At 42.5% G+C, this 16,056-nt stretch overlaps 1 protein-coding gene across 1 annotated transcript; it reads left to right on the plus strand.

Moving 5' to 3' along the window:
- The first annotated feature begins 5,013 nt into the window (after window positions 1-5,013).
- CD5L (CD5 molecule like) lies at window positions 5,014-15,637 on the plus strand. Its single transcript, XM_007976639.3, has 6 exons — window positions 5,014-5,225; window positions 7,495-7,521; window positions 10,477-10,797; window positions 11,889-12,230; window positions 13,118-13,438; window positions 14,658-15,637. The coding sequence occupies exons 1-6, from the start codon at window positions 5,198-5,200 to the stop codon at window positions 14,660-14,662; spliced, it is 1,044 nt and encodes a 347-aa protein (XP_007974830.1). The 5' UTR covers window positions 5,014-5,197; the 3' UTR covers window positions 14,663-15,637.
- The last annotated feature ends 419 nt before the right edge of the window (window positions 15,638-16,056 follow it).

The following is a 16,056-nucleotide window of genomic DNA, read 5'->3' on the forward strand; positions in this document are numbered from 1 at the left end:
TTCAAGAGTAGGTGGTGAACACCAGTTAATAAAAGAGGAGTCAGGAGCTGAAAATAGGAAACTATCCCCCTCTCCAGTCCCCGAGACCACATGTGACAGAAATGATGTGGACACACAGAGAGGATTGGCAGACCCTCAAGAAGAGAAATTGGTGTGGGGGATCTAGGTAGAACAGATGGTTCTCTCAATCACATAGATTAAGGAAAATCATGATCTGCTTGGTAAAGAAGGATTGGAATTTCACAGTACAATATTATCAAGGCTAAGTAGGGAATGCTCATGAGAAAACTATTCATGTGACTCTTTTACAAAACTCAAATTTTGCACTGGTGTAATGTTCTCCATGCAGGGGCAGCAAAGTGCAGTGATGTCTAGTAACCCTCATGATACTTCCCATGCCAGACCAGTTCCTTGGATAGCTCCTCTTTCCTCTTTCTTCATGAGTCCTGTACTGAACCATTTATTCTGACATGAGAATGTGGGCTTTCAGCATGAATATGTGTCCAGTGACCTGACTTTGGGGCACAATGGTGCCTGGACAAGGCTAATTAGCCTTTGGAAGTGAGCTGACCTCTTTGCGGGGTGCTTCCAGAGTGCTTCTGAGGTGTGACCCTGTAAGTTATTTGCTTTCCTGTCACTTATGATTTCCCATTTAAAAGAGGAACATGCATGTGGATTAAGCAAGATTAAATTAATTAAATGTTCAGTTTTTAAAAGGAAGAAATGAAAACTGATCATCCTAGCAAAAAAAAAAAAAAAAAAAGCATAGATCTTGTCAACAAAGCTACCAAGAAAGGACCCATCTATCTTGTACAGGGTCCCACAGCTAGTAAGCTACTGAATGAGAACTGGAAGCCAAGTCTGCCTGCACCCAAAACCCATGCTCATAGCCTCTGCACTGTAATGTTGCTTTTTGAAGATGGTTCCAGGAAAGTCCAGAAAAGCACAGGTAGAAGTTCCAGGGCAGAGCACACCAGGGACACAAGGACAGATAGGGCCGATTTTGCTGCTAGCAGGATGTGGGCAGGCAGTCTAGGTTCAACCAGGGCACCGTGGACAGGGAGGCTCACTGAGTTTCCTCCCTGTGGACTCCAGCTTTTGGGCTGCTATCATCTGTTCTCTGTCCTCTTGGATCCCTCATTGCAGATACCTGAAGAATGAAAAGCCATTGCAATTTTGTCATGACCCTGAGGGAGGCCACAGTGCAGGTGTCCTGTCTGCCTGGCAGCATTCACAAGGGCCCAGACTGACAGGGTTGGTGCTGGAGTTTTAACTCCTAAGTCCTTAGGGCCTCTTTTCTGTGAGTGATTGGATTTTTCTTTGCCATAAACAATCTTAAGATTAGTGATATAAAAAAAGTATTAATAATAACCAACCATAAATAATGGACCTATTAACAGGCAATGTGACTCAACGTGTACAGTTATAGAGAGCTTATGGTCTCTAGGGAAACCTATTCTGTCTTTTTTTTTTTTTTCTTATGATGGGTTTTACATTTTTTTATGTAGTCGTTCCTTATTATGCACAGATACTCAGTTCTTGCATGTGTGAAAAATTTGCCCTCTGTATTTCATTGAAAAAAATCTGTGTATTAGTGGATGGACCAGCCAAGTTCAAACCTGTGTCAACTGTAGTTTCCATACGTACATGGTGTTTACTCCTCCCAAATCCCACAGAACAATTTTATTTTAAGTGCCTGAAGACAGTGCTTATGTTCCCTGAACCCCAAGGCCTGGATCTATTTCTCATGTGACATAATGTCGAGCTTCTCCTCCATTTTGGTCACTGCTGGGGAGGGAGAAGGGACACAGTGAGAGCAACGGAAGAGAATCCAAGCGATTATTTAGAGGTGTTTGCAGATGTACACAGGAAAGAGCAACCAAACCCATCAGAACCCTGTGTTCTAGATCAATTGCCTATAAAACATTGGCCTGGGAGAGTCTCAGAATGTCAGTCCCAGCCACCAGAAAGCACAATGTGGACAAGGAACAGAGCCAAGAGATGGCATTTCTGGTGAGTCTAAAGGCTCGGTGATGTTCCGTCTCACAATACAATCATTCCTGCATGCATTTGTTGATTCAGCAATCATTTATTGCATGTTAAGCACTTGATGTGTAAGGGGGAGCAATTTGGATGGTTTTCTACTCTCACGGAGCCACAATTGACATACTCAACTGTTTATCCGAGGGGTTTCACCTTGATGTCAAACCTGCAGGACAGGAAGCTTGCCCTCCCTGAGAGGGCCCCTCAGAGTGTCTTCTAGCTTTTGTTGTGTGTCATGTATTGATGTCCTCCAGACAGGTATCTACTTCCGCATAGCTTTGGGCTTCCCCAACCTGTGCCTCTCATTCCACCTCCCTCTTCTTGGCGGTCCTCTTCTTGATAACCACTTCTCAATTCCCTAAACCCCTCAGCTTCTGAAACTTCTTCCTTCACTCTCTTCTCATACACTGGCTTGTGCCTGGTCTTGCCCAGAACAGCTTCTCTGAAACTTCAAGCACTTCTCTTCAAATCTCTGAACAACTTCCTATACCTTGAACTTTCTAACACTCTCCTTTTCCCCAGAACTTCCCTCACTTAGGTTCCCTTTCCCAGAACTTATTTCTGTTTTCACTTTTCATCAGCCCATGTCCTGGTCTTCTCTAAGCCTCATGCACCAGTTGGGCGGGTCCCTCAGCTTGAACTCTGGCTTTATGGGCCTCTCACATCAGCCTTCTGACTGCAGCCTGAGAAGATCCCACAACTGGGCACATGGATGTTGCTTACAAATGCGTTTTTCTACCCAATGCTGAAAACAGATAGTTTAGTTGTCTTTTTTCAGACTCCCTTTCCTTTTAGTGATTATTTCAGGCCTTTACCACTTTTTAGAAGCTTCCAGCCAATACAGCCTCCTTGCTCATGTTAAGTAACTTTTATCTTCCAAACACAGTAGGTTTCAGGTACGTTCTTCTACCTCCTACTGAAGTCCTCCTCTGCTCTCTCTGGCTCAGTAATCTCTTAATGGGTCTTAATGTTCCATTACTGGTGTCCTCCATCCCATATCCTCCTCAGTGCTGCAGCCAAAATACATACCTCAAATGTGTAACACCCTTTGGTGACTTCCTGTGTCCTGTGGGATAATGTCCTTCCTGGCTAAAAAACTTCCTTTTCCTTTCTTCATATTCTCATGCCTCTTCATAAAATACTATATTGGGGGGAAAAGTTTTCTTTTTCTTTTCTGCTCTTCCTTCACTCAATTTTCCACATGGAATGGGGAAAATATATTTCTGAATTATGAAACCTGTGTTTGCTAATAGGTTTGTCTTCCCTCAAGCCACACAAAGTCTTTTTTTTTTCCAAGGGTAAACTCAGTTGTGCACATCTGGCTCCTGAAGGATGAAGGTAAATGCATAGAACCTTAGATCCCAGTGGCAGTCTAATGTAGCTTCATCAACAGTAAATATGATATTTTGAAGCTTTTCTGAATTCTGTCCCTATTATTGTGTCACTTCAGAATCTAGAGAGGGAAGGATACGAATAGTTAGCATTTATAAACCCATTCATAATAGACCCTCAATTATCTGGCTCTTGTTGCTACTTGCATATCATCTAGTGTCTTTACTTTCAACATCAGTAACCCCTGGCCCCTGATCACTAAGCAGGCTATAATCCAGTCATTCCAAATTACCTGTGATTCCTTAAATAAGTAATGTTATTTCACTTGTCTGCACATGCATGGCAAAATATTTTCCTATTCAGATTCTCCACTTAACTCATCCTAAATCCCTGCTCAAGTATCATCATTACTGTGAAGTCTTCTCTGATTAGCTCCAAACAGAGTAACCATTTCCTCCAAAGTTTCATTTCATTTCTTTTTTTTTTTTTTTTTCCCAGAGATAGGGTCTCATTCTATCACTCAGGCTGAAGTGCAGTGGCCTGATCATAGCTCACTGCAGCCTCAAACTCCTGGGCTCAAGCAATCCTCCCACTTCTGCCTCCCAAAGTGCTGGGATTACAGATATGAACCACCTTACCTGGCCTCCAAAGTTTCTTATACTTTTGCTTCTTAACAGCAGTTTCCACATGCTATCACAACTACTAGACCATATACTTTTACAGTGCAAAACTATCCCTTGTTCCTTCACATACTGCCTGGCATTCATGAGTGCTAAAAACGTTTCCTTGAATACAACATTAAGTAAGTGAAGAAACACGGGAATAAAAATGAATGCTACAATGAACCAAGATTTCCGCTGAGTGACCTGAATGTTACAAAGAAGCAAAAATGTCTCACTGTAGAGGAACAATTACCCTGCTTGGAATGTAGGGATTATGTTAGCATACAAAATTGATTGCTTGATCAATCTGGAGTAGAATAGCTCATGAAGCATAGTTACACTTAATAATATAACAAGGCAGAGGGGCCTGAGGGGGTCTTACTGCTTAATCTCTGTCCGTAATGTCTTAGACCTACAGACAACTTGAGTTCAACGATTATGATGCCTCTCGCCTCAGGGATCTGTTTCCATCCAGCTTCCAAAGATGGGCATACACCAGCACAAGCATAGAAAAATAACAAATCTGCATATTGGACCCTCTGCTTAGTACTGAGAAAGCTGGTTTGAAGCCAATAAAGTCAGGCCTATATATGGAAATTGGCACCATGGATTATGGTTTATGGGGTATGCCTCCAAGGGCAACTCTGCACTTATCCTGTGGCTTCTGGCTTCCAAATTTTCTAGACACTTCCCTCTTGGGTAAAGGAATAAAAATTGGCTTACTTCCCTTGCAAACCATCCTTGGAGACTAAGTATTGCCCTGTCTTCTACTGAGAGATGACCATATTTTTGGTACCTGCCTTTCCTTGTGGGAGGTGTTTCCTCTGTTTACATAACAAAGGGGCTGTAGCAGAGATGGATGGAGCTGGACTTACAGCAGAACCAAGTCATGACAGCCTGTTTGTGCTTTATTTTCAGCAATTTTCTGCCAGTTCTGGCCACCTCCCTTTCTCTGGAACATGCTGATTTCAGCAAGTCCAGCTCTGTCCGTTCTCCCTCCCGAGTCTATTGGTTTCTGATCATCTGATAATGTTTTGACCACACTCAGGACCCGTCTTTGTCCCTCCTCTTAACATACTTGCAGCTCAAACTAAATATTGCTGCCTGGGGGCCTCCTTCCAGCCTTAAATTTCAGCTCATCATCTTCAGCTGCCTTGGTCATGGCTCTGCTATTCTCCTTGATCCTTGGTGAGTATCTCTGCACCTGCTGGTTTAGGCTTCAGAGTTTTCTGGAACTTTGATTAGGAGAACTTTCTCCCTGCAAACCTGGAACAGATTTGGATGTTTTTCAAGGGTGAGCTTCTCCTTCCTTTCTACATTTGGTAACTAGTCTAATCCTTAAAAGCCACTTAATCCATACACATTTGTAATTCACTTTATCAGATTTTTTTCTATTTTCCTATATTTGTAATGACAAAGTAATGATAGTTTATCCCATTTCTCTTTTTACATAAATGTTCCTAAATGTACTATTAGTAAGAAGACAAATGAATGGGCACCGGGTAGCAGCAAGTAGAGCCAGGAAAGGAAGTAGAACTGCAAGACAATCACCTTTCATTGATCATATTGTCTGGTTTCCTCTGAAAAATGTTTCATATAATGTTTTTTTAAAATATAATTTTCTGAAGTTTCTCATTGCTTAGAGTAATCTAGAGATCAACCTAGTTAATCTGGTGATTGTGGAGCCAAGGACACCTGGTTTTCAATCCTGCCTTTTTGATTTCTTAGCTTTATGAATTCGTAGGTTACCACACCTCTCTGAAATCTTGCTCTCTCATCTATGAAGTGAGGATAAGATTACATTCCTCAGAGGTTTTTAGCAGTATTTTTTATAAGATAACTAATATAAAGCATCTAACAAGGCCTGGTAAGTCCCTACACTAATCAATCACATCCACTTTTATGTCTTGACCTAGTGCATCACCAAAGCCCATGCAAGCCTCTCAACTGGACACTTTTGTGTTCAATGTAAGGGACTGACCACATCTTAAACATCCATACAGCCCCCACACCACTCAACGGCTAGTCCTGCCCCTCATGGATATATTACTGGGTCTTCCAGGCTCATCTGCACTTCCACCTGCTTCATGAAGCCTTTCTGGTCCATGCCTTCTGCAGTTACCCACCCTACTGCAGAGCTTCTAAGTCACTTACTGGCTATATCACGTTTGCACCTGCATATCAGACTTGTCATGCTCACTTTCCTTCACATGTACACATGCTGGGGTGGGGGTTATGCAATTTTTCCCATTATGTATAATATAACCTTGAGTTTTGGACAGTTGTAGAGAAGGCCTCCTTGAGTCTGAGAGTGGCCACGTTCTGAAGATTAAGGGAATGAGGGTAATGAGAAGTTACTTGGAAACCAAGAAAAGAAAACATTCCAGGGTAAACCACTGAACTACTTGAATCTGCCTGAAAAACTGTAGGCTGGAGGTCCAAAGATATTTGCTCCTTCCAAAAAATCCTATAAGATGGGGGAGGTGGGTGTTTTGCAGTTGAAAATGCATAGGCCTCAGGGACTCCTGAAGGTTACAGGGTTCAGGACTCTCTGCAGCATTAGGAGGGACCTTATGGAGAAAGGAGTCCAAATATACAGAGATCCTGTAGGAAGAAACTCCCATGTGTTAAAGATAGGCTGGTGCTGGAATCTGGAGGTTTGGAACTACATATAGAGCTACTTTCTGAGCTATTCATCTAAATCAACTAAAACAGCCTGCAAACTGATAATGAGGTTTATAATTTTAAATGGTAGGAAAAAAACAAAAGAAAAATAATATTTTATGGTGCATGAAAATGACAAGAAATTTAAATTTCAGTGTCTAATAAATAAAGGTTTAATGTAGCATAGCCATCCTTATTTGCATACATATATGTGACTGTCCTCAGGCTACAATGGCAGAGCTGACTGGTTGCAACAGACACTATATGGCCCACAAAACTGAAAATATTACTGTCTGGCCTTTTACAGTAAGAGTTTGCTTACCTGGTCTAAATGCTGTGCCAACGAACACAGGCATATCCTGCCCCTTTGCCCTACTTTCTGCACTGCCCACCGTGGCATCTTTATCTTCCCCAGCCAGTGCATCTTCCCAGTGGCCTCCAGCACTCTTTCTTATTGAGCCAAGAGGCTGCATCACCACACTTTTACTTCAGGCAGTAATAACCAATCAATCAAATTGACTAGAATAGGAAACCAATCTATCCACCACTGTGTGTGAAGGAAACAGGCCGAACAGGTTAGCTGTGGTGGAATTGGTCTCTGTGATTTCTAGCCAGTGTCCCTGTGTCCTTGGAGGATGGTCATCCCAGAAGAAGGTCCCAACAGGACTGACATTGGAGGTGTTGCATCTACCACTCTTGTCTCACACGGTTCTGTGAAGGCTTTCTAGAGAGTCGTGTTCTTTGAATAAAGTCTTGGAAATTGACCTCACTCATTTCCTTCTTTCTTCACCAGCCATTTGCACCAGACCTGGATTCCTAGGTAAGATTTTTGGGGGTTTCTGAGAGGGAGGCCTCAAGCTCAAGAGAGGGGAAATTTTGAAGTTTCTTGAGCCACAGAGAAAGACTGGTTCAAAACAGGCCCAGCGTACTTCCTTTCTGGCTTCCTACCTCACCCACTCAGTCTTGTGTGGGCAGATTTCCACCTCCAGAATTTAGAAGGGTTTGGGTGGTTTATTCTGGCAGGGCACCTCTCCCCACTTGGTTTCTGTGGCCACTTGGCCAGCATCCAAGTAAGAGCTAGGTTCATTTCAGGTCTAGAATGCACTTCACTGCCTTATGGGCATACCTGAAAAATGAACTTCCTTTCGGTGTCTTCCTGTTTGGTTTCCAACATATCCAGGTCCCCCTGCCAGGCTTAATGGTATCTTTGTTTGAATTAGAAATGTATTATTGCTTGCAGCACATAGCTTGACCAGCAGAGTATAGGCTGGATTTCCTGCTCAGGCAGTCTTTGGGTAATGCACAAATTATAAACCCAAGGAAAGGGTGCACAGAGAGAGTGAGTTTATAGAAGGGGAGGCTACGGCTTGTGGATTATCAGTTTCTTGTATATTATCCCTCCAGTCTCCCTTTCTGCTTAATCATAGAGACTTTACCAGAGAGGGGCAGCCAAAAACATTGCTATTGCTGTGGAGAATTCTATACCCTGATGGATGCAACCTTCCTGGGTTCTCATCTGGGCATTCAGATTATTCTTTTCTCAGCCCTTCTGTTTCATCAAGCTGAATTTCTTGTTTTAAAAAATTTGTTTTTTAATTTATTTCTTCTTTCCCTGAATTTCTTGTTTATTTATTTTTTGTTTTTTGGTTTTTTAAATTTATTTCTTCTTTCCCATGGCTATTTTAGTCTTCTACCCCATAGAAAATGAAAACTGATTAAAAATTGAGAATTTTGTAATCAGCAAGGAAAGAAATTATATAGTTAATCCTGATAGCTAGTATTTCCTGTAGTACGCAAAAATGCCAATCCAAACTCTAATCTCAGATACAATGACCCCAAAATTATTTATGGTTCATGCTACTCATGAAGATAAAAAACATTTTTGGGTAACTGCTCTTAAATCATATTTTTATCCAGATCTATGAGCCTTAAACTCAGTTGTGCGGAAATGAAAACTTTTCTTAGTTTTTTATGGTTTATATAAAAGTCTTATTTTTTTATGGTTAACTTTTAATTGCTATCTATAGCCTCCATTTTTATATATTTTTTTCCCAAAAAAATTTAAGGAAGAAAAGGAAAGAAACAAAAAAACAAATGTATGAACTAAACATAAGCTTCCTGATGTAGTTTAAAATTAGCCAGATTAGAGTTTTCTCACTGAACTACTTCTCTTAGATTGATTCTAAACTCTGGGGAGTTTGTGTGCAGTTGAGACAAGGCAGTCTGTGGGAAATCTGGTCCTCAGCAGTCATGTTCTATCCATGCATGCAATCTGGCTCATCCCATGTGAACCATGTTGGCCCTTATTAAGCTGTTCATCTTCCAATAGGCCATAGACTTCCAGTCCAAATGTGACCTCTCCTGGTGCACCAGAACTCTCTCAGCTAACTGTCTCTCTCCATGTAAACATGGAAAATTCAGCCTCTGCTATATTGCTCTGAGGCTGCAAGAGGCTTGGTGGGATTGCCAAGCTTAATATAAGCTTCTTGAGGGCAGCAATGCTATCTCTCTTGTTCATCACTGTTCTCTGAGTTCACTAAAAACAAACAAACAAAACAGAAATATTGTACTCACCTAACAAGTGTTTGCTGTCTAATAGGCTCTTCCCTGGTCTCCCTACACAGCCATCTCTACTCTCCTTGCATGTCTTGGTGGAAGGAAGAGAATTTCTGTTAGTCTTTTCTTTTTTTCTCTTTTTTCAAGACGGAGTGTCACTGTTGCCCAGGCTGGAGTGCAGTGGCATGATCTCGGCTCACTACAACCTCCAACTCCTGGGTTCAAGCAATTTCTGGCTAATTTTTGTATTTATTTATTTATTATTATTATTATTATTTTGGTAGAGACAGGGTTTCACCATGTTGTCCAAGCTGGTTTTAAACTCCTGACCTCAAGTGAGCCACTTGACTCAGCCTCCCAAAGTGCTAGGATTACAGGCATGAGCCATCACACCCCACTTCTGTTAGTCTTTTCTACTTCCAGAGTTCTAGTCATGAAACTGAACCAAGTCCTAGATTTCTCACAACTTATCTGGAGGTTCCATGGATCCTCTTTTATGCTTCTAGTCCCTAGAATGAGATCAAACTCTTGGGGCTCTGAGACTCTGACTCTTCCCTTTCCCAGTGCTCTGTATTTCTTCTGAGGTGGGCACTCAAACAAGGAACAATTTCATAGGAAGCAGCAAGGATGGGCATGGATTGGCCACTGAGAGTGAGAGATAGTTAGGTTGTTCAGCCTGAATTATAGACACTCTGCCTCAATCTGGCTGCCATGGAGAGAGACAGAGTCAAGAAGGAGAAAAACACAACAGATATTCTCTTTACAGCTCTGTTCGGGCCTGGGACTTCCTCTTTTTGACAATGTAGCCATAATACCACCACTTTCATGAGGACGATTTTCCTCATCTGTGAAATAATGTGGTGGACTTTATGATCTCTTTAGGTCCTTCTGATTCTGACCTCCAGAGAATCTAAAACTCTGCTGGATCTTCAACCAACCTCTTTTCCTTAATCTTCAATCTGAAAATGCCAGCAGTCATGTCCAGGTATCTTGAAGTAGAGTTTCTTGGCAGGGTACCATTAAGGCTGTAGCAGAACCAGAACTCAGAGATGGAGTTCTGAAGCTCCTCTTCCTCACCTTTTCTTCTGATCCCTCATTTCTAGTTCCTCAACACTCTATACCATTTGAATGGTGGAAGAGTCCCAGATTGACTGACTACATGCCTAAGGGCTCTCTGAGCTCCTCTCAGGCCTCTAGCTAACAACCTGTCTCTTTGTAGCGTCTCCATCTGGAGTGCGGTTGGTGGGGGGCCTCCACCGCTGTGAAGGGCGGGTGGAGGTGAAACAGAATGGCCAGTGGGGCACCGTGTGTGATGACGGCTGGGACATTAAGGATGTGGCTGTGGTGTGCCGGGAGCTGGGCTGTGGAGCTGCCAACGGAACCCCCAGTGGTATTTTATATGAGCCACCAGCAGAAAACGAGCAAAAGGTCTTCATCCAAGGGGTCAGTTGCACAGGAACAGAAGATACACTGGCTCAATGTGAGCAAGAAGAAGCTTACAATTGTTTACATAATGAAGATGCTGGGGCATTGTGTGAGAGTGAGTATGGCAGGGGCCCCGGACCACTTGCCAGCTGCCATACCCCTCGTGGCCACTCTTGTTTGTCTTCACTCCCCACCATAGACTTTCATACAATGGCTAATTGGCCCCTCACCCCCCACATTTCATACCTTCCCAATTGTCAGTGCTGGAGATAAACAATATCTTCACCTAGAACTGCTATTTCTACTTAATTGACCAAATACTTTTATCTTAGTTTCAATCTATACGAGAACTTGTTTCTCTTGTTTACACACATGCCAACATACACACCACTAAACATTTGTTGAATAGAGTATCCTGTATCTGGAGCTGGGCATGGAGTTGTGGGGGGAGAAATGAGCTCACAAAGTACAATGTATGCTTTTTAAAAAATAGTCTCAATTTTCCAGGAGTTTATCTTCTAGTCAGGTAGACAGGAGATACTCATAGGAAACTAACACAATCTAATAGACAGGTGGATAGATGATAGAGAAATATATAGACAAACAGGTCTGTGTTCCTTTACTTCCCCCCAGTATACTTGCTTTCTATGTATGAATAGTCTCTTCTTTTTTGTTCATTAGACAGTGATGTGACTGAGGAGCTAGTCCATGACTCCTCTTTCTTTGTCTCCCCACAGAATTTGTTTCTAGAGAAACAGTCACCTTTTGCCTTGACATTGAAGACTCAGTCCTATTTTTTAGAAAGATTGAGGGTTGGGAGCACTAATCTGATATATTTAGTTTGCAACGCCAACAGTGAACCAAAAGGCATTTGGTGTTGGACATATCTTGTATGTTATTGAATTTATTTTTAAAAGTCTATGCAAGATCTCTTGTGAGGATCAAATGACAAGTTGAATGTGAAAACAATTTGAAAAACTAAAATGCTACAGAAATGATAATGATTCAACTTGGAATTTGGAAATTACATTTTCTTCATTAATTCCCTCATTCATTCTTTCAGCAGGCACCTATGAGGCAGTGTTAAGCACTTTAGCATGCCTTGTACTGAACACCAAGAACTGAGAGATGTGTCCATTGGGCCCCCTTTACTGAGAAGACCATGTTCTGGCAGGGAACAGACACACTCTCTTTCTTTCCCTTCAGACCCAGAGAGCCCTTTATCCCCAGTGCCAGAGAATGTCAGGCTGGCTGATGGCCCTGGGCATTGCAAGGGACGCGTGGAAGTGAAGCACCAGAAGCAGTGGTATAGTGTGTGCCAGACAGGCTGGAGCCTCCGGGCCGCAAAGGTGGTGTGCCGGCAGCTGGGATGTGGGAGGGCTGTACTGACTCAAAAACGCTGCAACAAGCCTGCCCAGGGCCAAAGATCCATCTGGCTGAGCCAGATGTCATGCTCAGGACGAGAAGCAACCCTTCAGGATTGCCCTTCTGGGCCTTGGGGGAAGAGCACCTGCATCCATGATGAAGACACGTGGGTCGAATGTGAAGGTAATGCCTGTGCATCCAGAGACTAGGTTTATTCATGGATTTAATTATGTGGAATCTCATCCAAACAGTATTTACAAAGAGCTACTCATGCACCAAAGGACCATTGCAAACTTATTTAATTGGGCAGATAGCTAATTCCTTTGTTTTTGAAATGGATATAATGATACCCAATTTTGTATCTGAAAATGCTTTAAATATTAAGCACTATATTAATATGAACTCTTACTATTTTGAATTCTATATTGTAAGAACAAGGTACATCTTTCTATATATCTGTTAAGTTCTTCAATTTTTAAAACTTATTAGAATGTCATTTATAAATATTAGATTTATAAAATAGATGGGGAAGTGAAAAGATCCTTGTGAGGGAAGCCGACCTGGACAACAGGGGTTAGAACCTGATGGAGAGCGAGAGAAGGAGCTCTAATCACAGAAATACAGGTGGAGAGTTTCAAATGTGCTTATGGGGGTGGTGAGGATGTAGATGATCTTCTCGGCCAGTGCAGTGGCTCACACCTATAATACCAGCACTTTGGGAAGCCAAGGTGGGAGGAGCACTTGAGCCCAAGAGTTTGAGACTAGACTGAGCAACATACATAGAACCCTGTCTCCTAAAAAATAAAAAGAAAAACTGAGCTTGGTGGCATGCACCTGTAGTCCCAGCTACTCAGGAGGCAGAGGTGGGAGGATCACTAGGGCCCTCGAGGTTGAGGCTGCAGTGAGCAGTGATCACACCACTACATTCCAGCCTGGGCAACAGAGTGAGATGATATCTCAAAACAAACAAACAAACGAATACAAAATGAAAAAATTTTTAAAATAAATGATCTATTTTTTCTCCTTTCCCTTTCTGTCTCCAACCCCTGACTTCCTCCCCCATCCTGCAGATCCCTTTGACTTGAGACTAGTAGGAGGAGACAAGCTCTGCTCTGGGCGACTGGAGGTGCTGCACAAGGGCGTATGGGGCTCTGTCTGTGATGATAACTGGGGAGAAAAGGAGGACCAGGTGGTATGCAAGCAACTGGGCTGTGGGAAGTCCCTCTCTCCGTCCTTCAAAGACCGGAAAAGCTATGGCCCTGGGGTTGGCCGCATCTGGCTGGATAATGTTCATTGCTCAGGAGAGGAGCAGTCCCTGGAGCAGTGCCAGCACAGATTTTGGGGATATCACGACTGCACCCACCAGGAAGATGTGGCTGTCATCTGCTCAGGTAAGTCCTACAGATGGAGAGTTCACAAGGGCTGGCGAGGAGGATGATAAAGGAAGAGGAAATGATGGGGGTGTACTCTGGGGAAAAGGGTATCTCCACAAGCGCCATGAAGCTGCTCATAGTCATCACCTGCTCTGTAAGTACTTCCAGGGATATGGCTGGAAGTCCAGGTCCTGTGGTAGGTTTTATTCCTGGGGCTGGTGGGTAGAGGTAGGGCTGACACTATACAGGTATTGATTGTGAGAACATACAGGTATTGAATGTAAAAACAGGTGTTCTGAAAATTATTTGATCAATGTCTTTATATTAAACATAAAGTGAAAGTTGGAGAAACTAAGCAACTCTTCAAAATCATTAAAATTGCTTTCAAATCATATGGCAGAACCATAATAAACAGTCTTTACTCTCAACCCAAGGTTATTCTCTTAGATGACCCTAACCTTGAAACTCTAAGTTAAACTATGAAAGATGGTTCTACCTCATTCTATTTGCCATCACCCCTAGATTTTAAATTAGTCTGTGAGAGTGGAACTATGGTAGGGGGCTTTCTGAGAATGCCCATGAGAGAGTCTTATTAGAGAGACCACAATACCAGCCCTGAACTATAGACTTCTTCAGGGGATTGAAGGAAGAAGCCCTGTCCTAATTTAGTTAAAAAATGCAAGTGCAGCCCCTGGGTGGCTGACTCAAAAGAGCCTCAGGTCTGAAGCCCCATTGTGTAATCCATGTGGGGCTACTTGGTTAAACCACAGACTCTGGAACTAGATAAGAACTGATAGTTGATCAAGGAATATGGGAAGCAGTTAGTGCCCAGAGATGAATAAATTTAGCTGTAGGAGGCTAGGGTTTGACCCTGCTGCTGCTACTTTGAAGCTGTGTAATGTTAATCACTTAACTCCTCTGAACCTAAGTGTTTTCATGGGTAAAACAGAAAGACGCTTGTCCAGTTTACCTCAAAGACTTTGTGATTATTTGAGGATAAGACATGTTAATAGATATCAGTACTGTTTGTGACTCACATGGAGCTAGCTGAGTAAGTCCCTGGGATACTGCCCCAGGTTCTGGCCTGGCTCACATCAGTGTGGGATCTATACATAGCTTAGCTCTTTTTTCTGTGTTGAGCCCCAGACTTCTCCCTTAGCTAATGTGAGTTTCAAGTGAATAATTCCTTCCTGGCCTTTATACCCATCCTTACTGCATTTTCCTCTTCTCTTTACAGGATAACATCCTGGTGTTCTTGATGCTTGACCTGGCCCCACTAGCCCTGCCTGCCCTCTGCTTATTCTCCTGAGCTCTGATTATCCTTGTACTCATTCTGGGGCTCAAGCTTGAGCCACTACTCCCTCATCCCCTCAGGAGTCTGAATACTGGGCTTATGCCTTGTTCTAAGGGACAAGCAGCCCCCATTGCTGCCTGTAGATGTGAGCTGTTGAGTTCCCTCTTGCTGGGGAAGATGAGCTTCCACGTGTCCTGTGCTCACTTCTGACCCCTTGATGTTGGTTCTGGCCTTTCATGCCTCTTCCCAAGCTGCCTGGAATCCTCAGACCTGTCACTTTGACCGAATGTACAGACCATTACTAAGGCAAGATCTATGTCTGCAAACAACATTAAAGAAATGAAACAATGAAAGGAACATTTGAAGGAAAATGTGGGTAGACATTTTCTTGAAACTTGGGGGAAAGCTTAGAATTCTTTTGATCGAACTACTTTTTTTTCTCCTCAAGTTTCAGGTGATCATAATAGCAACACCTCACTATTCTGTTACTTCTTAGTGTAAGTAGACAATTCTTTCAGGAGCAGAGCAGTGTCCTATAATCTTAGACCTTTTCATGACACTTAAAAAACGATGTTTCGTCCTCTGATTGCCCCAGTAAAAATCTTTGTTTTCCATCCCTGTACAACCTGCCAACATGGTTGATGTTTAATGAGAGGTATGTCAAAGATACATTTTATTTTATTCAAATAAAAATAATTGGTTACTGGGAAAAGGTCAAGAAAGAGGCAGAAAGAGGTCAGGGAGGGATAAAGTTGTGTCTTATGCCAAGCAAAGTGAAAAATATCATTTTCACTTTATCAACTGAGTCTTTGGGGCCTGTAAGCTTGAGGCAAGACAGAAATAAGAGAATCAAGATTTGATTGTAAAAATTGACAACTTCAGACTCTGAGGCTAGACTGAGTACTTATTATATGGCTACATTTATATATTTACGCTTATCTAATAAATCAGATTTCACAGTCTCAACAGTTGCTTCTCTGTGTGATATGCTCTTTCTGCACATGGAGAAGCAGCTGTGTCAGATTCTCCACGGCAGTCTCCCATACAGGGTTAAGTAGAAGAGAACTTTCCAGCAAATACAACCATATGTGTAAAAAGCTGTCCTCTGGGTGTGGAACTGTCTCCCAGTCTATTTCTGCTCCAGCCTGTGTTCCCAAAGTCAGTTCTGCTGCTCCTGCACTTCAGGCTAACACATCTCTGATAAGCCAACTCTAATGCCATGCCTGTATCTGACATTTTTTTGTTTTTTCTTCTAAGCAATGTGTTTATATTTCTAACCCAGAATCACACGGGTCTCTGGCTCCTTACTCAATTAACCCTGTCAAAACAGTTCAACAGTCAA

This window comes from Chlorocebus sabaeus, chromosome 20, assembly GCF_047675955.1.
Source record: "Chlorocebus sabaeus isolate Y175 chromosome 20, mChlSab1.0.hap1, whole genome shotgun sequence".
NCBI classification, from domain to species: domain Eukaryota; kingdom Metazoa; phylum Chordata; class Mammalia; order Primates; family Cercopithecidae; genus Chlorocebus; species Chlorocebus sabaeus.